Here is a 24,702-nt window from a genome sequence, read left to right as displayed (position 1 = left end):
CAGCAATTAAAATCAGCACATAACAAGTCATGCACCACAGCAATTAAAATCAGCACATAACAAGTCATGCACCACAGCAATTAAAATCAGCACATAACAAGTCATGCACCACAGCTATTAAAATCAGCACATAACAAGTCATGCACCACAGCAATTAAAATCAGCACATAACAAGCCATGCACCACAGCAATTAAAATCAGCACATAACAAGTCATGCACCACAGCTATTAAAATCAGCACATAACAAGTCATGCACCACAGCAATTAAAATCAGCACATAACAAGCCATGCACCACAGCAATTAAAATCAGCACATAACAAGCCATGCACCACAGCAATTAAAATCAGCACATAACAAGCCATGCACCACAGCAATTAAAATCAGCACATAACAAGTCATGCACCACAGCAATTAAAATCAGCACATAACAAGCAATGCACCACAGCAATTAAAATCAGCACATAACAAGCCATGCACCACAGCAATTAAAATCAGCACATAACAAGCCATGCACCACAGCAATTAAAATCAGCACATAACAAGCCATGCACCACAGCAATTAAAATCAGCACATAACAAGCCATGCACCACAGCAATTAAAATCAGCACATAAGTCATGCACCACAGCAATTAAGGTCAGCAGGAACTGGGCTAATATAAGCAGAAACTCGGGCTGTGCAAAGCAGCAGGGTTTGTGAATGCAGTTGACATATAAACTGTATATCAGTGCTCTCCTGTGTGTAATGCAATGAGACCTACAGGTCCTGTACTAGCAGCCGAAACACATTTCAAGCACTAAACCAGACAGTCTGTTACCTTGTAATTGATGGAACTCTACAAGGTTAAAACCGTTAATGTTCCAGCGCTTGTATGAAACTTACATTGCCTTCCAACAAGTACCAAGCCAGCTTTTTATTTTTGTTGTCATGAACATACGTTCCATGCATGCCTTTATACAAGCGTGCTGTGGTATACCATGGTACAAGCATAGCAAAGTGGACTGAAGTATCATGAAAGATAGTAAAGCATAGTGAAGGAACAGGTGAAGCAAGTTAAAAAGTAAAGGGGCCCCCAATAGGCTCATCTGGTATGGGCATGGCTGTGTGGTGTGCAGGGGGAGTCATACAGTCAGGGGAGCGCAGGTTCACGTCCTGGCTGTGTGGTGTGCAGGGTGAGTAATACAGTCAGGGGAGCGCAGGTTCACGTCCTGACTGTGTGGTGTGCAGGGGGAGTCATACAGTCAGGGGAGCGCAGGTTCACGTCCTGGCTGTGTGGTGTGCAGGGTGAGTAATACAGTCAGGGGAGCACAGGGCAGTGTCCTGGCTGTGTGGTGTGCAGGGGGAGTCATACAGTCAGGGGTGCAGGTTCATCTCCTGGCTGTGTGGTGTGCAGGGTGAGTTATACAGTCAGGGGAGCGCAGGGCAGTGTCCTGGCTGTGTGGTGTGCAAGCTGTCATACAGTCATGGGAGCGCAGGTTCACGTCCTGGCTGTGTGGTGTGCAGGGCGAGTCATACAGTCAGGGGAGCGCAGGTTCACGTCCTGGCTGTGTGGTGTGCAGGGGGAGTCATACAGTCATGGGAGCGCAGGTTCACATCCTGGCTGTGTGGTGTGCAGGGCGAGTCATACAGTCAGGGGAGCGCAGGTTCACGTCCTGGCTGTGTGGTGTGCAGGGGGAGTCATACAGTCAGGGGAGCGCAGGTTCACGTCCTGGCTGTGTGGTGTGCAGGGGGAGTCATACAGTCAGGGGAGCGCAGGTTCACGTCCTGGCTGTGTGGTGTGCAGGGGGAGTTATACAGTCAGGGGAGCGCAGGGCAGTGTCCTGGCTGTGTGGTGTGCAAGCTGTCATACAGTCATGGGAGCGCAGGTTCACGTCCTGGCTGTGTGGTGTGCAGGGGGAGTCATACAGTCAGGGGAGTGCAGGTTCACGTCCTTGCTGTGTGGTGTGCAGGGGGAGTCATACAGTCATGGGAGCGCAGGTTCACGTCCTGGCTGTGTGGTGTGCAGGGGGAGTCATACAGTCAGGGGAGCGCAGGTTCACGTCCTGGCTGTGTGGTGTGCAGGGGGAGTTATACAGTCAGGGGAGCGCAGGGCAGTGTCCTGGCTGTGTGGTGTGCAAGCTGTCATACAGTCATGGGAGCGCAGGTTCACGTCCTGGCTGTGTGGTGTGCAGGGGGAGTCATACAGTCAGGGGAGTGCAGGTTCACGTCCTTGCTGTGTGGTGTGCAGGGGGAGTCATACAGTCATGGGAGCGCAGGTTCACGTCCTGGCTGTGTGGTGTGCAGGGGGAGTCATACAGTCAGGGGAGCGCAGGTTCACGTCCTGGCTGTGTGGTGTGCAGGGGGAGTCATACAGTCAGGGGAGCGCAGGTTCACGTCCTGGCTGTGCCAAGTTACCAGTCTTCACTGACGATTCCGGAGGAAGCTTCAGATTGGTACTCTCACGGTTTAGGGAGGCTAAACTGGAAGGGACTATTTTTCCTCATCTCTCTACAATGGCCCTACTAGCCAGGCACCTGGTAAGCTCAGGTGAACACGTGCTTTGCTGGCCCTTGTCCTCCAGAGGCTGGTGCCTTGGTGACATCTGTACTCGTTCCTGGGTGTAAAAGAGGAAGCTGGCTTGGTCATGGGATCGGAGGATGCTCACTGAACCTTCAGTTCTCCTGAGCTGTGTGGGGAATTTCTGCGTTGAGGTAACTGCACATTCTAAATTGGGGAGGAAATCGGGGGTAAAAGCCCTTTGCATGTACAGAAAACAAACTAAGGTAAATGCATATAGGAGCTTGGCTAATTAAAACATTACATTTCAGATTGTGCATGATGAATCTTTGATAAGGACGAGTACTCTGAACCAACATAGACTTGTTGGAATCATTTCAAAGCTCTCATCACGTGTTGGTTCCACAGAATGCGTGTGTTTGTCTGAGGTGCTTCCTGTAGTAGAGCCTCCACTATCTCTCAAGGCTGGGATCGAGGGAAGGATGCTTGTGGATTCAGTGTGTAGAGCAGAAGCTGAGCTGATAGATCCAGGACTCAGTCCAAACAGACATGGATTGGGAATGAGCTTATTTTACTCTCAGCCAGTGCTACTAATGAAGAGAGTCGGGGGCTCTGCTTGCAAACATCCCATAATGGTGACAGTGGCGGGATCCTATTCTCTTGCCTATGGACGCCGCCCACCTTCATGAATATGAGTGCTTTGCGATACTTGTATAAAAAGCACTATATAAATGACATAAATAAATAAATAAATGTCTCCAGTTAAAGCTCAGGTGATGTCACCACCTATACAAGACATTTGCAAGATAGCAACTCCCTGCATCCCACAGTTATAAAGCAGCGAGCCCTGTATATTTCTGGATGCAGAATTAATCTCACCACTTTATTATTATTATTATTGTCCTCTTGGAATAATGTTCCCAGATGGGAAATGTTTACACAGCTTTTGTTCCCCAAAGTGCCACTGCTGTGTCTCAGGCCTAAGTTCCTGCTATTCTTAGAGTTCCGAAGGAAGGAAGCAGAGGGGAGGGAGGGGGAGGGGGAGGGGGAGTGGGGGGGCGCCACCGATTAAAAGAACACATTTCCGTTCACTTCCTGTGAGGAAAAGGGTCCATCCTGTCTTGAGTCACACATGGCGCTCGACCAGCTCCCAGGCCTTCGTGCTCTGAGAAGAGTCCAGCGTTTCCCTGGAAAGGTCACGCTCCCTCGCTGCAGTAAATATTTTCTGGAGTGGTTTCCCTCGTTTATAAGACCTATCTGTGTATTCTATGAACTTTCATCTTTCAGAAAGGAAGAGGGGGGAGGGAGATTTCCTCGAGGATAGCTGCATGGATTTATTAAGTGCTTTCTATATTTTATAATGCATATTGAGATTGTACTGAATGCAGTGGCGTGCCGTGACAAAATGGACTGAGAAAGTTCTCCATGAAAATGGATTCGTAACCAAATCGACTATGATGTCTCAGTTTTCTGTTTTAGTGTAAAATATAATTAGATGTTGTAAAGGTATTTGTATCTATCAATGTATATTTATAAGCAATACCGGTGCTCACTAATGATTGGTCAGCTGTCAGAGCTTTGACTTTCCCATTGGTTGCTAAAGCAGGGCCTTCAAGTGAGGCAGAGAATACCCTGAGAGATTTATGGCCCGCCTCTGCTCACTCCTGATTGGTCGCCTGTCTAAAAAAAAAAAAAAAGGACATTCTTCGACTCGCCTATTGGTTAAACTCACTCAAGACCGTCTAGCATCTGGTCGTTGTTTTAGACTTATGCAGGGAAATGCAGATCTCTTATTGGCTGATCACATCCCCTTCAGGAAACCCCTAGACTCTTAAAAAACCTTCAGTAAACCCTGTAAGTCATCTTGGATAAAGGCGTCAGACAAATTATTATTATTATTATTATTTATTTCTTAGCAGACGCCCTTATCCAGGGCGACTTACAATTGTTACAAGATATCACATTATACATTATTTCACATTATACAGATATCACATTATTTTACATACAATTACCCATTTATACAGTTGGGTTTTTACTGGAGCAATCTAGGTAAAGTACCTTGCTCAAGGGTACAACAGCAGTGTCCCCCACTGGGGATTGAACCCACAACCCTCCGGTCAAGAGTCCAGAGCCCTAACCACTACTCCACACTGCTGCCTTATGAAGGCAAATGAACAAATAATAATTAGAGTAGTATGTTTCATAGTATAAGCAAGCACACTGTACTCAAGTGAGTGAGGCAACGTACTGTCATTTGATTGACAGTTTACTTGGCACTGTCTGGTCAGCAGAGAATACCTTGAAGGTCCTGACGGCACACCACTGACTGAATGTCTATGATGCTGCTTAAGAGCAGTTGATTTGCTGTGTTGCTCTGAAGCGTGTCCCAGCTCTAAATCAGTGGAGATTTTTGTAATGGTGAGGATTTTGTTTTCTGACCCTTTGTAGATACATTTTTTTCTTTTCAAAAGGTTTAAAAACAGCAACCAGATTGAAGGGGCTTTCAATCACAAAAACCAACAACAGCAACACGACAGTCTAGGACTTGCATAGCGCCTTTCATAGCCGAAGTCATCCTGAAGCTCAAAGGGCTCTCTGTACATGCCTCCCTACAGCCCTGAAGCCATTCTTTAAAATACAGGCGCTCCATACACAGTATGAAGAACATTCAGGATTTGTTATAAACATTGGCAAATTATTACTCTTTTTTCTATTTCAGTAATGCTACCATAACATAAAAAAATGAATGAGTTCATTCATCCCAGATGACACGGCTGCAGGTGACACTAGGCAGACCGTATCCTAGCAACCTGAGCAGCTACTGTCTGTAACAGTGCGGAGGCACTCCCAAGTGAGAATAATAGGTGATCTACTGACTTTTATTGTGTCGCACGTTGTGCTAGCTGACTGAAAAGGATAAAGACGCTATATAGAATTGCCTGAAGCAGCTCAGAATGCCAAACAAATACTGAAAGTTATTTCAAGTGATCCTGGAAGACAGGAAACAGCACAGCAAGGTTCAATACATCTTACAGGTATTGTTATAATGTATATACCCGTGAGACTGCCTCTGTAACTGAGCAGCCCAGAGTCTTGTTCCAGTGAGGTCTTTAACTCTGTCCTTGAGCCCTGTTCATTCAGGTAATAATCCTGTTTATAATGAATTCATTCAGTACATAATCCTGGGGTTTGTTACCATGTGGGTCTTTGGGGCTTCACTGGATTGAACTGTGTTTGTAAGGATGTGTGCTACCTCCCCATCCCTCATTAATAAATATCGAAGAACACGATACACAAATGGAACCCCAGGCCGAGCAGATTCTACCATTTATTACACATATTACATTCTTAAATAAAAATGCTCCACAGAACAGTTCTTGCATAGATATCTTACAATACCAATTTAAAAAAGAATTATGAAACAGACCAGTAACAAAAATAAATTTTCTTCTTCCTTAATAAAGAACATTACCTTACTAACATCATATAATACAAATAATAATATTTTTTAAAACACTTTGTACAGCAAAAAAAAGGAGGTGGAAATTAAACAAATAAAAGCACAGGACAGGCTGGAGTGTTTATCAAAGTCATTCCACGTTTAAGAACAAAACCAAGGTGCAATGGAGACTCTTTTATCGCATTCCTCAACGCGTTGAAAATCAATCTGTGAATTGTGGTAAAGCTTGGAATCAAAACATCCAAAAGCTGGAAAAGGCTGATCTGCTTCAAGAACCCCAAAGAGAAATCCCAAAGAGGAACCTCTTTAAACAGCCAATCATTTTAAATGAGGGGGTTGACACAGTGGGAGTATAGGGTCCTGGGGTTTAGGGGAGTTTTAGGTCCTATACAATTATAATACACTGGAGAGCAATGGGACTCCTGTTTACTGTGCCTCAATGCAACCTTGCCATTAAAACCAGACAGGCACTCAACTGTGGGGGGGGGGCTGTCCTGGGAATCTTTTTTAACCATAAATAAATAAATAAATAAATCATACTAATGACAATTATTATTATTTAAAAAAAAAAAAAAAAAAAAGTTAAAGTGAATATTTTCAGGTTAGCAAAAGTGGTGCTGTGCAGCTGAGAACAGCGCAGGAATTCGGAGTGCAGAGTGCCACTGGTGTCAAAGGGGCTGTGGAGCCTCTGTGTGTCAAGCCAAAGGGAAAATATGCCCCTCGCTCCCAAATGACAATACAGTCCTCTCAGAGAGCTTTGTGATTTCTAGCTGAAGATCCCATGTTTATCAAAGCTGATCTGCACTGTGCATGAACAGAGCGCACCTGTGACGTTACAGAACTACAAGCAACAAAGTGATCCCTTAAATTAACATCCCCAGACAGTGTTCACAAAAACGGTGCAAATTTTACACTGGAGGAAAATAAGGTGTTTGCACGTGGGGGCCGTTTGTGTGTGTGAACATTGCACTCCCAGTGATTGAATCGAGGATAACAGGCTGGGCAAGCACAGCTCCACACTGATAGAATGAACAATGTAAAAGAGACATGCTGTGTATCTGTGAGACATCTTTGCATGTCAAGACTACGGAAGGGAGGGGGAGGGAGCAGATGCAATGTACAGTGACTCTACAGTATTTCTCACTCTGTGGTTCACCTTGGGCATTTCAACTTTTTTTATTTATTTAGTATTATTATTATTATTATTTTTTTTTTACAACAATTTCCCACAATCGGGAACCCTAAAGCCACACAGTGGCTGGTCCTCAGACCATGAGAGGTAATGAAAAAACAAACATTAGCATCAACGTTCAAAACATGCAGGCAGGCGCCTGACTGAGCCACCACCACGGGCAGTGAGCTACGTCAAAACCCATCCCTTGCAAATTATAGATTAAAGCAAAATAAAAACAGGCCTGTAGAAATGTATAGCAATAGTACACAATGGAGGAATACGCCCTGCACTTGGACACCTTCCTCACCCACGACTCAAAGCTTGCAGCTCACTCACCCCAGCAGGACAGTGGAGAACACAGCCCCCGTGGCACTGCGGATAAAACCCACTGCTCGGAATCGAGGACGCAGGGTCTTACATACTGGAGTAGTGCAAGGTGGAGGGAGGAGGAGCTCTGACTGAATACACTTACACACTGATTATGTGAAAAACACACACACACACACACACACATATATATATATATAAAGATGCAGTACCCATTAATAAGGCCATGGGGCAGTTTTTCCCTAGCCAGCTGTTACAGAAACAGATTCTCATTTTCCAGGAATGTTTTGGATGATTTCCCTGTCCAAACCCAAACAGACATTTCAATGTCATTACAGCGATCTTGCAGTTACGGCACCTCCTGTGGTGCAGATTATTAAGGGTTTGCATTAGCTCTAGTGGTTTAAAAGCAGTTTCCAGTGCTGGAAATAGAGGTGCACTGATGCATGGAGGCGTACTGGTGGTACTGCCGGATTCCTGAGGGGAGGGGGTTACTCAGTCCCTGCTGGTCAGACAGGGTACTGCATCTTTAACAATCCAGACATGAACAGCTATGTGGACACATGACACAGACAGGTTCCAGCAGACAGACTAGGGGAGCAGTATACAGACAGCGTGCTCTTATCAATGGAGTGACATTGTTATACAGAGGCTGAGGCTTGGAAGGGGAACACTTTCATTCATCACAACTGGTAGGGATCAGACGTTGAAGCCTGCGGATGCCATTTGCAAATATGCGTGATCTGCATGGCTATAGGCAACAGCTACTTTAAATAACTATAGCCACTCCACATAACTTTGTACATTTGTTGTGTCAATAAGCCTAGCTATATGACCTTAAAATCTCTGGTCTGGCTAATGCATACAACCGTTTCCTGGTAGATGATCCAATCATCTTCCATATTAGCCGTTTCCTGGTAGATGATCCAATCATCTTCCATATTAACCGTCTCCTGGTAGATGATCCAATGATCGTCCATATTAACTAACTGTCTCCTGGTAGATGATCCAATGATCGTCCATATTTATGCACCCAGAGACCAAACATTATTATTATTATTTTTTACAAGGAGCCGGCTCAATGTTTAAAAGGGGCGACGCAAAGGAAAAGCGGGAGTTTCCTGCGTTAACGGGGGCACAGTGCAAAATCTTTGGAAAGTATAACCGTGCGCTTTCACAACACAGACCCTCACTGTGTACGGACTGTAGTTGTGCTTTGGAATTGGGAAAACAAACTCTATTTGGGAAAATGATCGTTGTCAAACTCATACAGGTTCATAGATTTTATTAGTTGCATTATAGCTTATTTTTATATATATAAAACAGCGCCTCCCCCCCCCCCCCCCTCCAAAAAAATAAATAAATAAACGAGGATTGATTTCAAAATCAATCAACCCTTTTTATACATTTGGTTAATTTTACAAAACATGCACTTGATCATTGTTGTTGCTAATCTTGTATTATTAATATTGCTATAATAATATGATTAACAACAACAATAATAACTTGTAACATTTATTCATAAATAGGTGTAAGTCCTATTTAAAAAAAATAAAATAAATAAATAAAAAAACAAACAAACTGTAACAAACTCCAGAGACTGGATATATAAAAGCGCTCCCTTCGTTTGATTGATTTCTTGGTCAGTTTCCTGGCGAGTGGAGTTCATATATATTAGAAATACGAGTGTAAAGAGTTTGTTTTGTTATTTCTAAATGAGAGACGGAACAGATGGGACAGACCTGACCCATGTGATTTCAGTGTTCAGTGCCCCAGTCTAAGCACCTCAAAAGCACCACAATGTTCTGACTGGGTCAATCAGCACTGATGAGAATTAACCTGGGGGAGCCCAGAACCATAGCTGACTGTGCATGGAAGTAGTGAGGAATTTGATCTGTAATAAAGTGTTTCAAAATAGCATTGGATGACACTTTTACACAACAGGAAGCATAAAACAATAACAAAAAATGGACCATGCTCTTTTTTTGGTAATACAAACTGGCCACATACAGGACATAGCACATTAGCTCCCCACATTGCCTCTTTCTGAGCATGTGTTGGTTCTGCGCAGGCGTGCTGCATTTTCAAAAGTTTGCAGTCTACAAGTTGTTCATTAAAGACACACAGGCACCAACGGAACGTTTAACTGAATGTTGACATGGAATGGTGAAATAACACATGCACCACATTTAATTCAATCCTGCTACCCCCCCCCCCCCCCCCCAAAAAAAACAAACAAAAAAAAAACACTGGACCCCAAAAACTGATCGTTCATGGTTACGTGGTTTTACGAACGCAACTTTCTTTTGGGGAGCCAATATAAAACATTTGTGAACTTTAAAAAGGAACCAGACTACAATTACTTCAAACCTTCAACACTGTCAACTTCAATTTCAGGATTGAAAGTGTGGAAACATGTGTTAACTCTTTCTCTTTAGCGCCAGTGTTTGTGGTTCAGGTGTGCCATATGCAGCAGCAGCAGCCCACTGGCTGCCATCACTTCCAAGGCCTGGTTTCTATGCGTCCGTAAGAAGTCTTAATTAAGAGTCTGACTGGGAGATCGTCAGCAGTCATCGTTATGTACTTAACAATGACAATGTTTTTCTGGAGGTGACTCTCATTGCGGAGACCCATAGATGCCTGGGAAGGGTTGCAGAATATGAGACCAGAGAGACATTTGAATATGATTTAAACCATTTCTACTAAGTGTGTACAGTGACAAGTTTGACTTCAGAACCGATCATTCTGTAATCTGTGGCTCTGCCGTGCAGAGATCAAATGGGGTACTTTTTTTTTTTCTTTAAAAGAAAATCTGTCAGGAAAGAAAACCTTTTTTTTGTTGTTGTTGTTTGTTTGTCTTTTTTTTAGGTTTTTTTTTTTTTTTTTTTTTTTTTTTTTTTAATTTGTTTTATAGAGAAAAAAAAGCACAGCTAACATTTAAAAAGTCAGTGCAGCTGACAGGTAAGAGATGGGCAAAGTTTGTGTGACCCAATGCATCCTGTGCTCCTGGGCTTGCTTGTTGCAAAGTTTAGCCATGTAGAATGTTGAAAGGCCGTTTGCTGTGGGCAGACGGCCTCCTAAGACAGAGTGCAGTTCCAGGAAGGACGCAGAGCTCTCAAGTTTGCAAACAAGCGTTTCAAGTTTTCAAGAATGAGGCCTAATCCAGAAGGGAAAGTCACGAGAGGAACGCTCTGGTCTACATTTGAAATTGTTTTAAGGAAACCAGGCTTTTCCCCCTCCTTTTTGACCATCATGAAACCTTTTCTTGTCTTTTTTTCTATGTTGAAGTCTGGATTAGCTAGTGCATACTGTAGCATGTTGTCTGTAGATGTACACACACACACGCACACAAATAAAGCAACCATTTTTGTGAGTTTTAAGACATTTCAGATCCGAAGAAGAGGCAACAAAGTGTCACTGCCCAGTCAGGTGCCTTGAAGGTCACTGGCGTGGAAAGGAATGACACCTCCAGATTGGAGCGAGCAGAGGGGGAGGTCTAGGAGGGGCCATTACAAGAAGTTTTAAGAGATTCCCCAAAGCGTTAGGGGGATCAGGTGTGGCCACCAGTTTTTGATTTGTTTTCTCAGTTTTGGCTTATTAGTTTTTACACATTTCACCTCCAAGTAAAAAAAAAAAAAAAATGTGGACAATTTAAATGAAGGTCGTATGCAATGGCGGATAATCAATGCAATCCTCTTGGGTTTCCATAGCAACAGGAACACCGCCAAATAAATGAGGCGTGATTGTTTCAGCAATCGTTTGGCAGTGTCTGACTCCAGCACCAGGCTGGGTAAGGCATGACCAATCAAGTAAAAGAGTTAAGGTTTCTATGCTCTTTTTTTTCAGCTCTCTTTCTTTCTTCTGTTACTCTCCTTCCTCAAGACAGGACAAGCCGAGTGTATTCTGTGCTCTTCAAGATGTGTTCGGGCCTCCTTCCGGTTGTGCAGAACTGTCTACAGCTTCCTCTCTCTCTCTCTCTAATATATATATATATATATATATATATATATATATATATATATATATATATATATATATATATATTTTTTTTTTAAAAGAGTTCTTCCTCAGATATGTCTCTTCATGTGAAGAGCCAGGTGGTCGGACCGGGAGAAACACCTGAAACACACACAAAAAAGGGAAGTTTTTAATTCAGTGCGGGACTCCCCTTTAATTCCAAACATTACTATGCTGATACACTAAGGAATCTGTTAAACACCAGTTCCATTTGTATGTGGAAAAAACAAAAACAGCATCAAACTGCAACACAATACCGCATCTTCCTCAAAACAGTATTTTGGTCAGTTAAGCTTAGCCCTGCTGCTTGTTTAGCCGTGGGTTCAAAATCTTTGCCGGGTCTACCTCAGTGCCAATTCATTAACATTGTAAATGAAAGATTGTTGAAATGTCCGGGTCATTCATTATCCAAGTGAAAGAGCCCAGAGAGATCCAGACTGGGAGCTTGTTTCAGGTCTGTTGAAGAAGGGCTCCGCAGCCAGGTCAGGGGGAGGATCTTGTACTCTCTGGCTGGTGCACTCGCTGTACAGTGCAATGCTTCACTTGCTATGCAAAACACACAGAAATCTTTGAATATGCACAAGCACCTAAAAAAAAGTGCTACAGTCACAGGAAATGTTCCTCAATATATTATTTTTGAACCTCGAAGAGATTCATAAGCGGATGTCTCCACATGCACTTCACTGGAAAAGTGTTTTTTTTTTGGTTTTAAATAAAGCACAGCATCAGATATTTGGTCTTTAAACTGACAGTATGGAAAAACATTTTTGGCTGGTTTCATAGATCCCTGATTAGCACTAATCTTGGACTACCTAATTCTACTTCAGGTCAGACAATCCAAGATTAGGGCTAATCAGGGTCTGTGAAACCAGCATGATGTACTGTACCTAAACTAAATGGCAAAACTTTTGTACACATGTAATAACTAAATTGTATCACTTACTAAGTTGTCCCACTAATCACTTTATAATTAAAACAGCCAGATTATTATTAATTTGCCAAAGAATAGGCAGGGCAGATTAACTATTTAAACAGATGGCATGAGATAGATAGAGAGATAGAGAGAGAGAGAGAGAGAGAGAGAAACAGAAAGAGCGACGGCGCATGTCTTGCTAGCTCGCAGGCAGCTTATCCTATGGGCCGGACGTTGCAATGAAGCTCCAGGTTACACTGGCTTTGTTTTTTCAGATACTGTATGTAAAATAAAATCAGATCAGATCTGTGTTTAATTGGCCCTCAACTCCTGAGGTTAAGCAGTTAAAGTAAGACAAGTCAGAAAACTGCAACGTCAGACATTGGACTTCAGAGAAGACGGCTGAGAGCTTGAGATTGAAAAGGAGAGAGAGAGTGCAGTCGTAGCTATGTAGCCACTGCATCCATCCAACAGTAAGCCTGCTTCTTCTGCTTCTCGTATCATTTAAGAAGAGCTGGCAGTGACAGGGGGAGTGATGGTTTCCTGCAGAGATGGACAGATGGTGAAGTGAGTCAGTGCCAGTGGCCCCGACACCAGCTGGTACTTCCAGAACGCAATCAGGCAGCCGGTAGGACATGCGAGAACCCCCTGCCACCCCTCACCCCGCCATGTGTCAGCACTTGATTAGGCAGGATTAATGATAGGGGGAGGTGAAGTCGGGGTGGGCTGGGTTCCACATGGTACTTGCTGTCATGGGGGCTGGGTAATGGAGAGAGAGTTGTGTACTGTACATCTACACTGTACATCACCACACAAAGTTCCCAGCTGCTTTCCTACATATCTTTTTTTCTTTATTTGTATTGTCTGTTATTCTCTCCAGTCATTTGTATTTTAATAATGATAATAAAAAAAAATTTCCTGGAAAGGTTTTAGGAACACACTATGTGACCATCCCTGCATAATCGGAAAACTAAACTTAGAGCTATTAGTTGCTATTGCTGTGGAATTGTACAGGAATGCATTTGGATCATTAGTTTATCACGAACCCTGGGTTTGCTTGATACGTGAACACGACTAGATTCACAACGACCCACACGTGAATAACTTTCCCAGTCCAAAGAGTACTAGCGAGTATTGACCACAGTGTTCTGGTTGAAGGGGATCTGTGCAACATACATCTGGCCTCTTTATTGAAGGGGATCTGTGCAACATGCATCTGGTCTCTTTATTGAAGGGGATCTGTGCAACATGCATCTGGTCTCTTTATTGAAGGGGATCTGTGCAACATGCATCTGGTCTCTTTACTGAAGGGGATCTGTGCAACATGCATCTGGTCTCTTTACTGAAGGGGATCTGTGCAACATGCATCTGGTCTCTTTATTGAAGGGGATATGTGCAACATGCTTCTGGTCTCTTTATTGAAGGGGATCTGTGCAACATGCTTCTGGTCTCTTTATTGAAGGGGATCTGTGCAACAAGCATCTGGTCTCTTTACTGATGGGGATCTGTGCAACATGCATCTGGTCTCTTTACTGAAGGGGATCTGTGCAACATGCATCTGGTCTCTTTACTGAAGGGGATCTGTGCAACATGCATCTGGTCTCTTTATTGAAGGGGATATGTGCAACATGCTTCTGGTCTCTTTATTGAAGGGGATATGTGCAACAAGCATCTGGTCTCTTTATTGAAGGGGATCTGTGCAACATGCATCTAGTCTCTTTATTCCCCCTCTTTCCTTGACAATGACGAATGCCAGCCAAAATGTGGGTCAATTGTATTGAGTTTAGGAATTTATTTTCTACTCTTCCCCATTTTTCATTTTTGACAAATATTTATATATACTGATCCACAAAAGACACGCAACACTCTGGTCTAATGGATGTAATCAGATATTTTAAACATTGATATCAAACAAAATCACAGAAAATGTGAACAAAAATACAGATCAAAGAAGCATGATAAGTTTTCATTATGAAACATGACACACTGTCAAAATGAAAACATTATAAAGTTCGTATCGGGTATGATCTCCCTGAGCATTAACACAATCCATAGACCTGATCAGACTCTGGATAAACTACTGTGGGATGTTCCACCACTCTTTCTTCCTGTGCAGCTGCAGCCAGCTGGTGAAAGTTGGCTGGTCGCGGTTGTCTCCTGTGGATAGCTCTGGCGATTTGGTCCCACAGATGTTCTATTGGACTCAGGTCAGGAGAAAAAAACTGGCAACGGCAAGACCTTGACATTGTTTTCTTGAAGTCGTGCAATTTTAATCCTAAAAATCGACACTTCCGGATTGGCTTGCAGGAATGGAAAAACTGCTGCCACAAGGACTTCGTCAATGTATTGCTGAGTAGTAAGGTTGCCCTCAATCTGCACCAAAGGCATTCTTGTGTTAAAGGAGATTCCAGCCCACATCATCACACTTCCACCGCTCCACTGGTTGGCTTGAACAATGCAACAGTCAGCATAATGGTCTTGACTTCTCTCACAGACAGGCTGCCTTCAATCATGCTGATAGCAACCAGGCGATCTTCATTACTCAAGCGGGGCTTGGTCGTATCTTTTGCTGTTATTGCGTTAATTAAAACCATGTGTTTTCGAATGGCTGTTTATACAGATTCTTAATCAACTCATTTTGGCAATTTTAACTCAACTCAAATACCAAACACTGAGCACCTGGCGTTTTTATTAAATCACATGACTTGAGCTCAGTATTGTGTTATCCCAAGGAACAATACTACTCAAACAATCAACAAACCTATCTGCTCACTATTTAAAATGTATGCGCTCAATGAGCTATTGATGTAAAAGTTAGACTGTTGCATTTTCATTGTGCATCAATATATATATATATATATATTATATATATATATATATATTGTACTTGACATTTGAGCTGTTTCCCTGACATTTGGTAACCTTAACCATTTATCATTAAGACACAGGATCGAGGGAATAAAATGTATTGGTTAGGACAGGGGTGTTTTCAAGAACCCCAGAATAGACACACACCAACAACCGCATGTTTTAGGAGGTATGAGAGAGAGGAAACACAAAGAGATACATGGGAAATGAAGGGCTGACAATGGAAATGAACTGACTGACATCTGCCAGCACTGTGCGAGCAGGCATCACTGACAGTTCTCCTTGATTGACCTTAAATGCCCTTGCATGTCCCATTGTGCTAATAGTTGAGCTCTCTTCTTTATTATTCTGGGCTCTAATGCTTATAAATAATGTAGACCCACCCCCTCCCCCATATATATATATATATATATATATATATATATATATATATATATATATATATATATATATATATATATATACATATATATACAGTATATATATATGACACACACACACACACACACACACACACACACAGACAGTGCAAAACGTTTGAACCTTTATCTCTCCAGCCACACAAAAGCTAATCCTGAGACAATAGGCTGGCCGAAGCCCCACTTCAAATGAAAACTCAAAGGCTTGCAGGAAGCTCTATTGCTGTGCTGTTCCCTGGCTCTGCAGCCCGCTCTGATCTTACTGATCCCACACCTGCTGCCCGGTCCTGACGGCATAATCAGTCAGGTTACAAAGCAGGGGCCCCACGGAGCCCGCAGCAGAACGGGCTTCGCTTTCCACCGGGCCTCCTTGTAGCCTGTGTGTATATACTGTATAGTTACAACATAGCGTCAATTCACAAACTCGCTTCATTCACGTTCAGGCCATGGTGACAGCAAATTGAACATGTGCTCCAGGGATGGGAATAAGACTCCCATTGCAGAGCAGTTTCACCTATTCCTGGTTTTGTTATGAGTATACAGTAAGGCTCATCAAGTTCGTAGTAAAGCCTGGAATGGGTGAAACTGCTATGCAATAGGAGTCTTATTTCCATCCCGTGCTTATATATATATATATATATATATATATATATATATATATATATTATATATATATATATATTTTTTTTTTATGGCAGATAGTAAAACACAACAGGAGCTGGCTCTCACTATCAGTCTAGACTTATTTTCTGTTATTTTCTATAAAGCTGCTTAGAAAAAGTCCTAGATTAGCAATGGGGCTGTGGTTTGCTTCTCAGAGGGCTGGGGTACGGGCGCCTGGGCAGGGGCTCTCTTACCTGTCGCAGTGGTTACACTTGAACGGTTTGGCTCCAGTGTGCTTCCTGTAGTGCCTCGTCAACTCATCGCTCCGTGCAAAGCGCCACTCGCAGCCCTCCCACGAACACTTGTAAGGCTTCTCCCCTGCGGAGAGGTCAAGCACAAAACGTTACTGTGCAGAAGAGACAGCTGTTACCCCCAGCCAAACATAACCTGACCCCATTGAGACAGAAAACTAACACAACCTGACCCCATTGAGACAGAAAACTAACACTACCTGACCCCATTGAGACAGAATTCGTTCCCAGATTCCGTACAGAGAAGCCACTGAATATACTCTTGTTCCACCATTTAAAAAATACAATACAATCTTTTAACAACATAGATATAACCTGTGACCCACAATATATGACCACAGCCAGTTTACCTTGAAACGGGGTTTGCTCACATACATGTCCCGTTTGTTTTTTGTGCACACAGTAATTTGTGTTTAGGACCAGGTATTAGCAAAAGCTTGGAATAGTCCCTTTGAATACAGCCTTTGCAAGCTGATAAAGTAGGTGGGCTTTAGAATTCCATTGGAGTAAAGCAAGTCGTGGCTACATGGAGGCGGGGCAGGGTAGCACAATCAGGTTGCCATGACATGTCGTCCACACCAGAAGTAGGATTCGCCAACCAATCAGGCCTCGCCGCCAGCTTGGCAAACAGACAACCAAGATCACACCTACCCACTCTAATCAGATCCCCATTTGGTTGATTAATAAACTACACATCATGTCTAGCAGCACCCTGAATACACTCTCTCTTTATTCAGGGTCCACAAGGCTCAAGCCTCTTGGTAAAGGGCAGTCCTTAATGAGCTTGATTGTATTGCAGTCTTCTAGCAGGGACAGCGACCAGGATGATAAATGCCTCTTAATAAAGCTGGATTAAGACTTTTTTTTGTTAACCCCCCGCAAGTGATGCAACATGAGGTGAACAGTACTGTGATTAAAAGGTGCATCAGACAACGCACATGGTGCAATTCACAGCATGCACAAAACAGCCGAAACATACTGCTTGAAGCCTTTTCTTTGGTCTCTAATGCCGGATCTTGCTATTCCCAGCTTCTCAACTTGCACTAGGGGAAGACCAGCTGTGACAAGGAGCAGAAAACACACCTGAGGGGGAAGGCACACACCTCAGCATTTCCCCAGCCCACGTTCCCTCCGCACGGCTAAGCAGACACCAGGGAGGCTGACAAACGCTTACATCCCGATTTAAACACTCGCAAACAAGCTGAACCTCTGAGCTCACTTTACCTTCTTGAAATATGAAAAGTCTACAAAAGAGTCTGTAACAGAACGGGAAGAAAACTTGCACGTTAAATAAGCTGTGATGAAAATAATACGTTTGCCTCAATCTTTCCTTGAAAACAAAATATAACAGCAGGATTTTCCGATTTTTTCTTTCTGTCTTTCTTCTCTCTTTTTTAAAGCCAGCAACGAGTCAGGGACGCAGGTGAGAGAAACTCTGCAGGATTCACACTCTGCTTCCATTAATTGGAGACAGATCCCCAGAGGCTGAACATCAGCTCAGCAGACTGGGCCCTGCACCCACGGCAACCAGAAAAATCAGGCAATTAGAGCTCGGAGCCATGCAGCATGATGCAGTCGCTTAGCAACCAAGAAAAAGAAACAGAAGAGATGGCAAGGCAGCAGGCCGAGAAAACACACCAGGAGGCACTGCTTGGAGGCACAACATATTATACAGTTGCCTGGCAATCGAGAGAGAGAGGGAGAGAGAGAGGAGCGAGCAAGAAGAAAGAGAGTGTGAACAGCAGTGTAGCAGGCCGAGACTAGCACCCAGCGCGGCAAGTAATTGGCCAATTACTACTTTCTGCCTGGTGCTGATGTGGTCTCCTAGCAACCAGCCCCATCCCCCTAGTCAGACAGGTGCCTCTGTAGCAGTTAATTACATTCTCAGGCAACTGAAGAAGCAGTTATATTATCTGTGAGGTTGTTAAAGTAGCTGGGTAAAAGCCGTTTATGGATCGTTATTTTTGAGTTCATGGTGCTGGTGGATACTGCTTGATATTATGAGCTATTCCAGCTCCCCAACCCCAACGTTCTTCCATATTGCTACTTACATAACTCATGCCAGCCATTATGAATGCAAAACAATTAGCACACGCAGGGCGATGCACTTTCCATACATGCGGTAGTTTTACGAGCTGGTATAATCAGAATCTTTGGTGGCTGTAATTTATGGGCATAATTAAAAAAAAAAAAAAAAGCTGATTAAGTGAATTACACTGCTGAGCTTTACTTGTAACAGATCATTGTGAACACGTGTTGCTATTCACAGTGCTCTCACATGTCTGGGCTTTTCAGTTGCGGTCTCCTGGTTGTCTACTAAAAGACATTAGCTATAAACGAACCTCAGCCATAAATTATGCTGTCTAAAAATGTTTAAAATTAGGCATGTATAACAAATTGAAATAAATGCAAGTCTGCAGGCTTGTATTGAAGTACAAGGGTCTGCACTGGCATTGCATCTGCTTAGTGCTTGGTGAAGGTTTCTGTTTAGGACACAGGATTAAAGCCTTAAAAAAAAAAAGTGTGTAAACAGACTCAAAATGCCCCCTGAGGAGGCAGTAAGAAGCAAATCAGAGGTGCTCACCACCTCGGGAGGCGGTCGACCACTTCCGACGAAGCCAGCCCTTACCCGTATGTGTCCTCTGATGTGCTTTTAGGTGGGAGCTCTTTGTGTAAACCTTGCGGCAGCCGTTGAACTGGCAGCGATGGACCCGCTTCTTGTTTTCGGGGGTAGTTTCAGCTGTTCTGCTGCCAACGGCCCCCTGCTCCCCATCACTCTGCGCCCCCTTCGTCGGGGAGGGCAGAGTTGCCACAGCGACCACCTTGGCAGCCCCTGTGCCGATCTTCTTCGCCACCAGCTTGAGTGTGAGCGTGCCGTCGGCGCCGGCCGTGAGCGTCTGCGGGGGTTTGATGAGGTGTCTGCCGAGCTCGGGGGAGGAGGGTGGAGTGAGGGAGGTGACGGCGCTGAGCTGGGCTGCGTTCACGCCTCCCCCCATGCCGGCGCATGCCTCTTTGGTCATGGAGTCTGCTGTCTGGACACTCAGGGGGGCCTTCAGCAGGACCCTGTCCTGGGAAATGAGGAGTCCCGTGGGGTTAGGCTGCTCTGAGAGCAGTAAGGAGTCCTGGGGGTCCTCGACTTCAACCTTCATGAAGGAAGGCGTCAAGAGGCAGTCTAAGTCTTCATCGAAGGGGTCTGTGAACTTCTTGGGCTCCGTCTGCAGGTAGCGCTCCAGCTCCAGGCACGTCTGCAGAGAGATCAGAGACAGGAATTCAGTGCCAGGAGGCAAAGGGTCTGAACAGCAACACACAGCTTTGTATTTGCAAAGCAAAGATACAACCGACACAGCAAGTTTCCTAATCCTTTTCTCCAGTGCTAAGTTTGCTAAGCCCTGATGGACCCGCTCCTAACCAAGTACTAGGCACTTACTTCTGTGGTTTCACATGGTATTGCTTTACTGTTTAACTAGGCAAGTTTAAAAAAAACAGCTGTTTCTTTGCTACAAGAACCTCAAACAATTCTTGCTACTCGATACTGTATCCGTCTAAAATTAATTTCACCAGAAGCTACCCTGTAACTCCTAAAACAGCAAACCCAATACATGGGGTGTGCTGATACTCGTACCCGCACTCCTGATCGCCTTTAAGAAGAATTTACAAAATCGGCAGGTATGAAATAAATCCATTCGCGTTGATTTCAAAACAAGAAAAGCTGACTGTACCAATCAATGGCAATACATTTCAGCATTGTTTTAAAAGTCATTTGGAAGTGAATTTTCCTCTTATCCACAGCGCTGACATGTCTACTGTCATAGACAGACAATGATAAAAAAATTAAAAAAAGTGGAATGCATTCCTTTAATACATAATGATAAATACTTTTAAAATTAATCAGCACACCCCAGCCTAATATACTATACAGTGGCCTATTCCTTGTATACATATCCCTAAACATTTTATATATTACTCAAATATTGAAATGATTGCTCTTAAAAGCACCCACACTTTCATTGCAGGTACATGCATCTTTGAACATCCCAGAGGAACTAAACTCCATAGCTCTCATAAAGTACAACTGCTTGCAATAAACAAGCCAAGTAGAAAAATACAAATTAACCACACGTGGACATACAATATCATCTCTGAAGATTAAACACCACTCAACCATGACAACAGAACTTCACTGTGGTTGAATATCTTAATAAAAAGTGTATAACACAGCATTCGGATGATGGAGAGAATCTGGTTTAATTACAAATTAAAATACAGTATTGTGGCTGTGCAATATCAGCCCAGCCCTGCACACGTCAGGAGGTCAATGCATTGCTCAGCCCAGCCCTGCACACATCAGGAGGTCAATGCATTGCTCAGCCCAGCCCTGCACATGTCAAGAGGTCAATGCATTGCTCAGCCCAGCCCTGCACACATCAGGAGGTCAATGCATTGCTCAGCCCAGCCCTGCACATGTCAAGAGGTCAATGCATTGCTCAGCCCAGCCCTGCACACATCAGGAGGTCAATGCATTGCTCAGCCCAGCCCTGCACATGTCAAGAGGTCAATGCATTGCTCAGCCCAGCCCTGCACACATCAGGAGGTCAATGCATTGCTCAGCCCAGCCCTGCACATGTCAAGAGGTCAATGCATTGCTCTTTGAAATCCAACATCCCTTTTGAACTCCGAGACATCAAAACAATTACCATATTATCAACCCCCCCCCCCCCCCCCCCCCGTGTAATTAAACAGTTCGAATAAATTTTCCTACAAAGAGGTTTTAATTAAAAGAGCTTTTCCTTTTATCAAACATCGTTTGAAGCTATGCCTCAAGATGCAGCCCGACATGGCTTTTTAACACAGTGTGTGCTGCTGAAATTACCCGTTCAAACGACAGACCAAACAGGACTAAAGGGTTGGGTTATTTTATAGCCAATATGCTGCTAGTTAAGCTTCTGCAGGAAAGTCTTTAGTTGTCTAACAAAATGTTTATCTATTTATTTTTCCCCACCCAGACTTTGTGTAAGGAAAATCTAACTTAAAAAAAAAGTAAGAAGAAGAGCACTCCGTATTTTCTCAGCTCCTTCGTGTTTGAACGCAATTTTCCCCGTGTAGAAGACTGAGCATCCTTAAGTCTGAACCCTTGTATAAAGCACACTTAACACAACACTTGCTCTTGTTTCAGCTTTCTCTAGATCATTGCTTTATTTTTAGAGTAAAAGTGTGTTCTTCTGAATTAAAGATGAATTGCTGAAGTAAATAAAGTTCTGAAACATTTTGCAAACGCTCTCAAGACGGTGCTGAGTGAAAGCTGTGCCCCCGGAGCAGGCAGACAGGGAGTGGCTGTGAGGGGGCTGGTGGCTGCTCCTCCCCCTCCTCCGACACTGCAGGGATACAATTACCAACAGGAGCCATACAACATGTTTATTTTGCTGTGCAGTAAATGGGCAGGAGCGTGTAACTGTGGCAGCTTGTGAGGATCACCTCAGGGTTAAACCCGTACATTTTGGCAAAAGGAGCCCCAAGAAAAGTCCCGTCAGCCCTCTTAGAATAACTGTGGAAAAAAACAAACAGCGGGACGTCCACTAATTAGCAACTTAATGAGGGAAATTAACAAGTGGTACAGTATGTCATGAAATTGGGCACTGAAAGTGTTCCAGTAATTTGCTTCATGCAATTATGAAATAGTTAGGATGCTCGTTAATGAATGAAATAAATCAAATAAAAAAGTCTCATAATGTGTTCAAAGAATCTTATTTTAAATGCTCAAAATAAACATTCAAATGAAATATATTGTGGGACTGGGTTCACTGGATATGAAAAGCACCAAGAAAATCAGCAATATCACTTCAAAGGAACAGGCTCCTCCCCCAGTTCCAACAAGCAACAGCATCTCAAAGGAACAGGCTCCTCCCCCAGTTCCAACAAGCAACAGCATCTCAAAGGAACAGGCTCCTCCCCCAGTTCCAACAAGCAACAGCATCTCAAAGGAACAGGCTCCTCCCCCAGTTCCAACAAGCAACAGCATCTCAAAGGAACAGGCTCCTCCCCCAGTTCCAACAAGCAACAGCATCTCAAAGGAACAGGCTCCTCCCCCAGTTCCAACAAGCAACAGCATCTCAAAGGAACAGGCTCCTCCCCCAGTTCCAACAAGCAACAGCATCTCAAAGGAACAGGCTCCTCCCCCAGTTCCAACAAGCAACAGCATCTCAAAGGAACAGGCTCCTCCCCCAGTTCCAACAAGCAACAGCATCTCAAAGGAACAGGCTCCTCCCCCAGTTCCAACAAGCAACAGCATCTCAAAGGAACAGGCTCCTCCCCCAGTTCCAACAAGCAACAGCATCTCAAAGGAACAGGCTCCTCCCCCAGTTCCAACAAGCAACAGCATCTCAAAGGAACAGGCTCCTCCCCCAGTTCCAACAAGCAACAGCATCTCAAAGGAACAGGCTCCTCCCCCAGTTCCAACAAGCAACAGCATCTCAAAGGAACAGGCTCCTCCCCCAGTTCCAACAAGCAACAGCATCTCAAAGGAACAGGCTCCTCCCCCAGTTCCAACAAGCAACAGCATCTCAAAGGAACAGGCTCCTCCCCCAGTTCCAACAAGCAACAGCATCTCAAAGGAACAGGCTCCTCCCCCAGTTCCAACAAGCAACAGCATCTCAAAGGAACAGGCTCCTCCCCCAGTTCCAACAAGCAACAGCATCTCAAAGGAACAGGCTCCTCCCCCAGTTCCAACAAGCAACAGCATCTCAAAGGAACAGGCTCCTCCCCCAGTTCCAACAAGCAACAGCATCTCAAAGGAACAGGCTCCTCCCCCAGTTCCAACAAGCAACAGCATCTCAAAGGAACAGGCTCCTCCCCCAGTTCCAACAAGCAACAGCATCTCAAAGGAACAGGCTCCTCCCCCAGTTCCAACAAGCAACAGCATCTCAAAGGAACAGGCTCCTCCCCCAGTTCCAACAAGCAACAGCATCTCAAAGGAACAGGCTCCTCCCCCAGTTCCAACAAGCAACAGCATCTCAAAGGAACAGGCTCCTCCCCCAGTTCCAACAAGCAACAGCATCTCAAAGGAACAGGCTCCTCCCCCAGTTCCAACAAGCAACAGCATCTCAAAGGAACAGGCTCCTCCCCCAGTTCCAACAAGCAACAGCATCTCAAAGGAACAGGCTCCTCCCCCAGTTCCAACAAGCAACAGCATCTCAAAGGAACAGGCTCCTCCCCCAGTTCCAACAAGCAACAGCATCTCAAAGGAACAGGCTCCTCCCCCAGTTCCAACAAGCAACAGCATCTCAAAGGAACAGGTTCCTTCCCCAGTTCCAACAAGCAACAGCATCTCAAAGGAACAGGCTCCTCCCCCAGTTCCAACAAGCAACAGCATCTCAAAGGAACAGGCTCCTCCCCCAGTTCCAACAAGCAACAGCATCTCAAAGGAACAGGCTCCTCCCCCAGTTCCAACAAGCAACAGCATCTCAAAGGAACAGGCTCCTCCCCCAGTTCCAACAAGCAACAGCATCTCAAAGGAACAGGCTCCTCCCCCAGTTCCAACAAGCAACAGCAACTATAAAGAAACAGGCTCCTCCCCCAGTTCCAACAAGCAACAGCAACTATAAAGAAACAGACTCCTCTCCCAGTTTCAAGCTGTGGAACTGGTGGATAAAACAACGGCTGGGATTGGCTGCACCACTTTTATGCAACGTGTAACAATGGCTGCATGTGCTGTATAGTACCTTCCTTTCACCTCCTTCTAAGAGGGCTTCGAGCTTGCTGCTACACAGAAGGAAGCCTCATAGCAGCTCCTTTAAAATCATTAAACCTCTTGGATGTGTCAAATGTGCAAAAATATAGAAAGAAATAAAAAAGCTAGCTTGAGGCTGCAGGCTCCAGCCCCTGCCGTGTCCTGGCATTATCTTTTCATGAGGCCGATATTAGGTCCTGCCTTTCAGGACCCTCGTGAGTACAGTAAGTCAACAATCCTCCCATGCTCCCCTTGTCTCCCCATGAAATCTTTATAAGCAAGCAGCATGATCAAGGATCTCTGGACTCAGACTCTCATGCTGGGACGCTCATCTGTGTAATTACCAGTCAGTCTTTTCCATCCCTGCACCTGTGCTGCTTTGCATGC

General features: G+C 44.3%; 1 protein-coding gene across 1 annotated transcript in view; it reads right to left on the bottom strand.

The window, feature by feature from the left end:
• Positions 1–5,815: 5,815 nt before the first annotated feature.
• The window catches only part of LOC117426282 (Krueppel-like factor 7), a 35,148-nt gene continuing 16,261 nt past the window's right edge, over positions 5,816–24,702 (bottom strand). Inside the window, exons 2-4 of the mRNA XM_034043710.3 lie at positions 19,222–19,837; positions 16,536–16,659; positions 5,816–11,580 (exon numbers count right to left, since the gene is read on the bottom strand). Of these exons, the coding sequence (XP_033899601.2) occupies positions 11,529–11,580; positions 16,536–16,659; positions 19,222–19,837 (792 nt within the window). The 3' untranslated portion in view covers positions 5,816–11,528. The remainder of the gene's footprint in view (positions 11,581–16,535; positions 16,660–19,221; positions 19,838–24,702) is intronic.

This window comes from Acipenser ruthenus, chromosome 11 (genome assembly GCF_902713425.1).
Source record: "Acipenser ruthenus chromosome 11, fAciRut3.2 maternal haplotype, whole genome shotgun sequence".
NCBI classification, from domain to species: Eukaryota; Metazoa; Chordata; class Actinopteri; order Acipenseriformes; family Acipenseridae; genus Acipenser; species Acipenser ruthenus.
The sequence above is the reverse complement of the archived record's forward strand: the minus strand, read 5'-3'. Positions and strand labels throughout refer to the sequence as shown.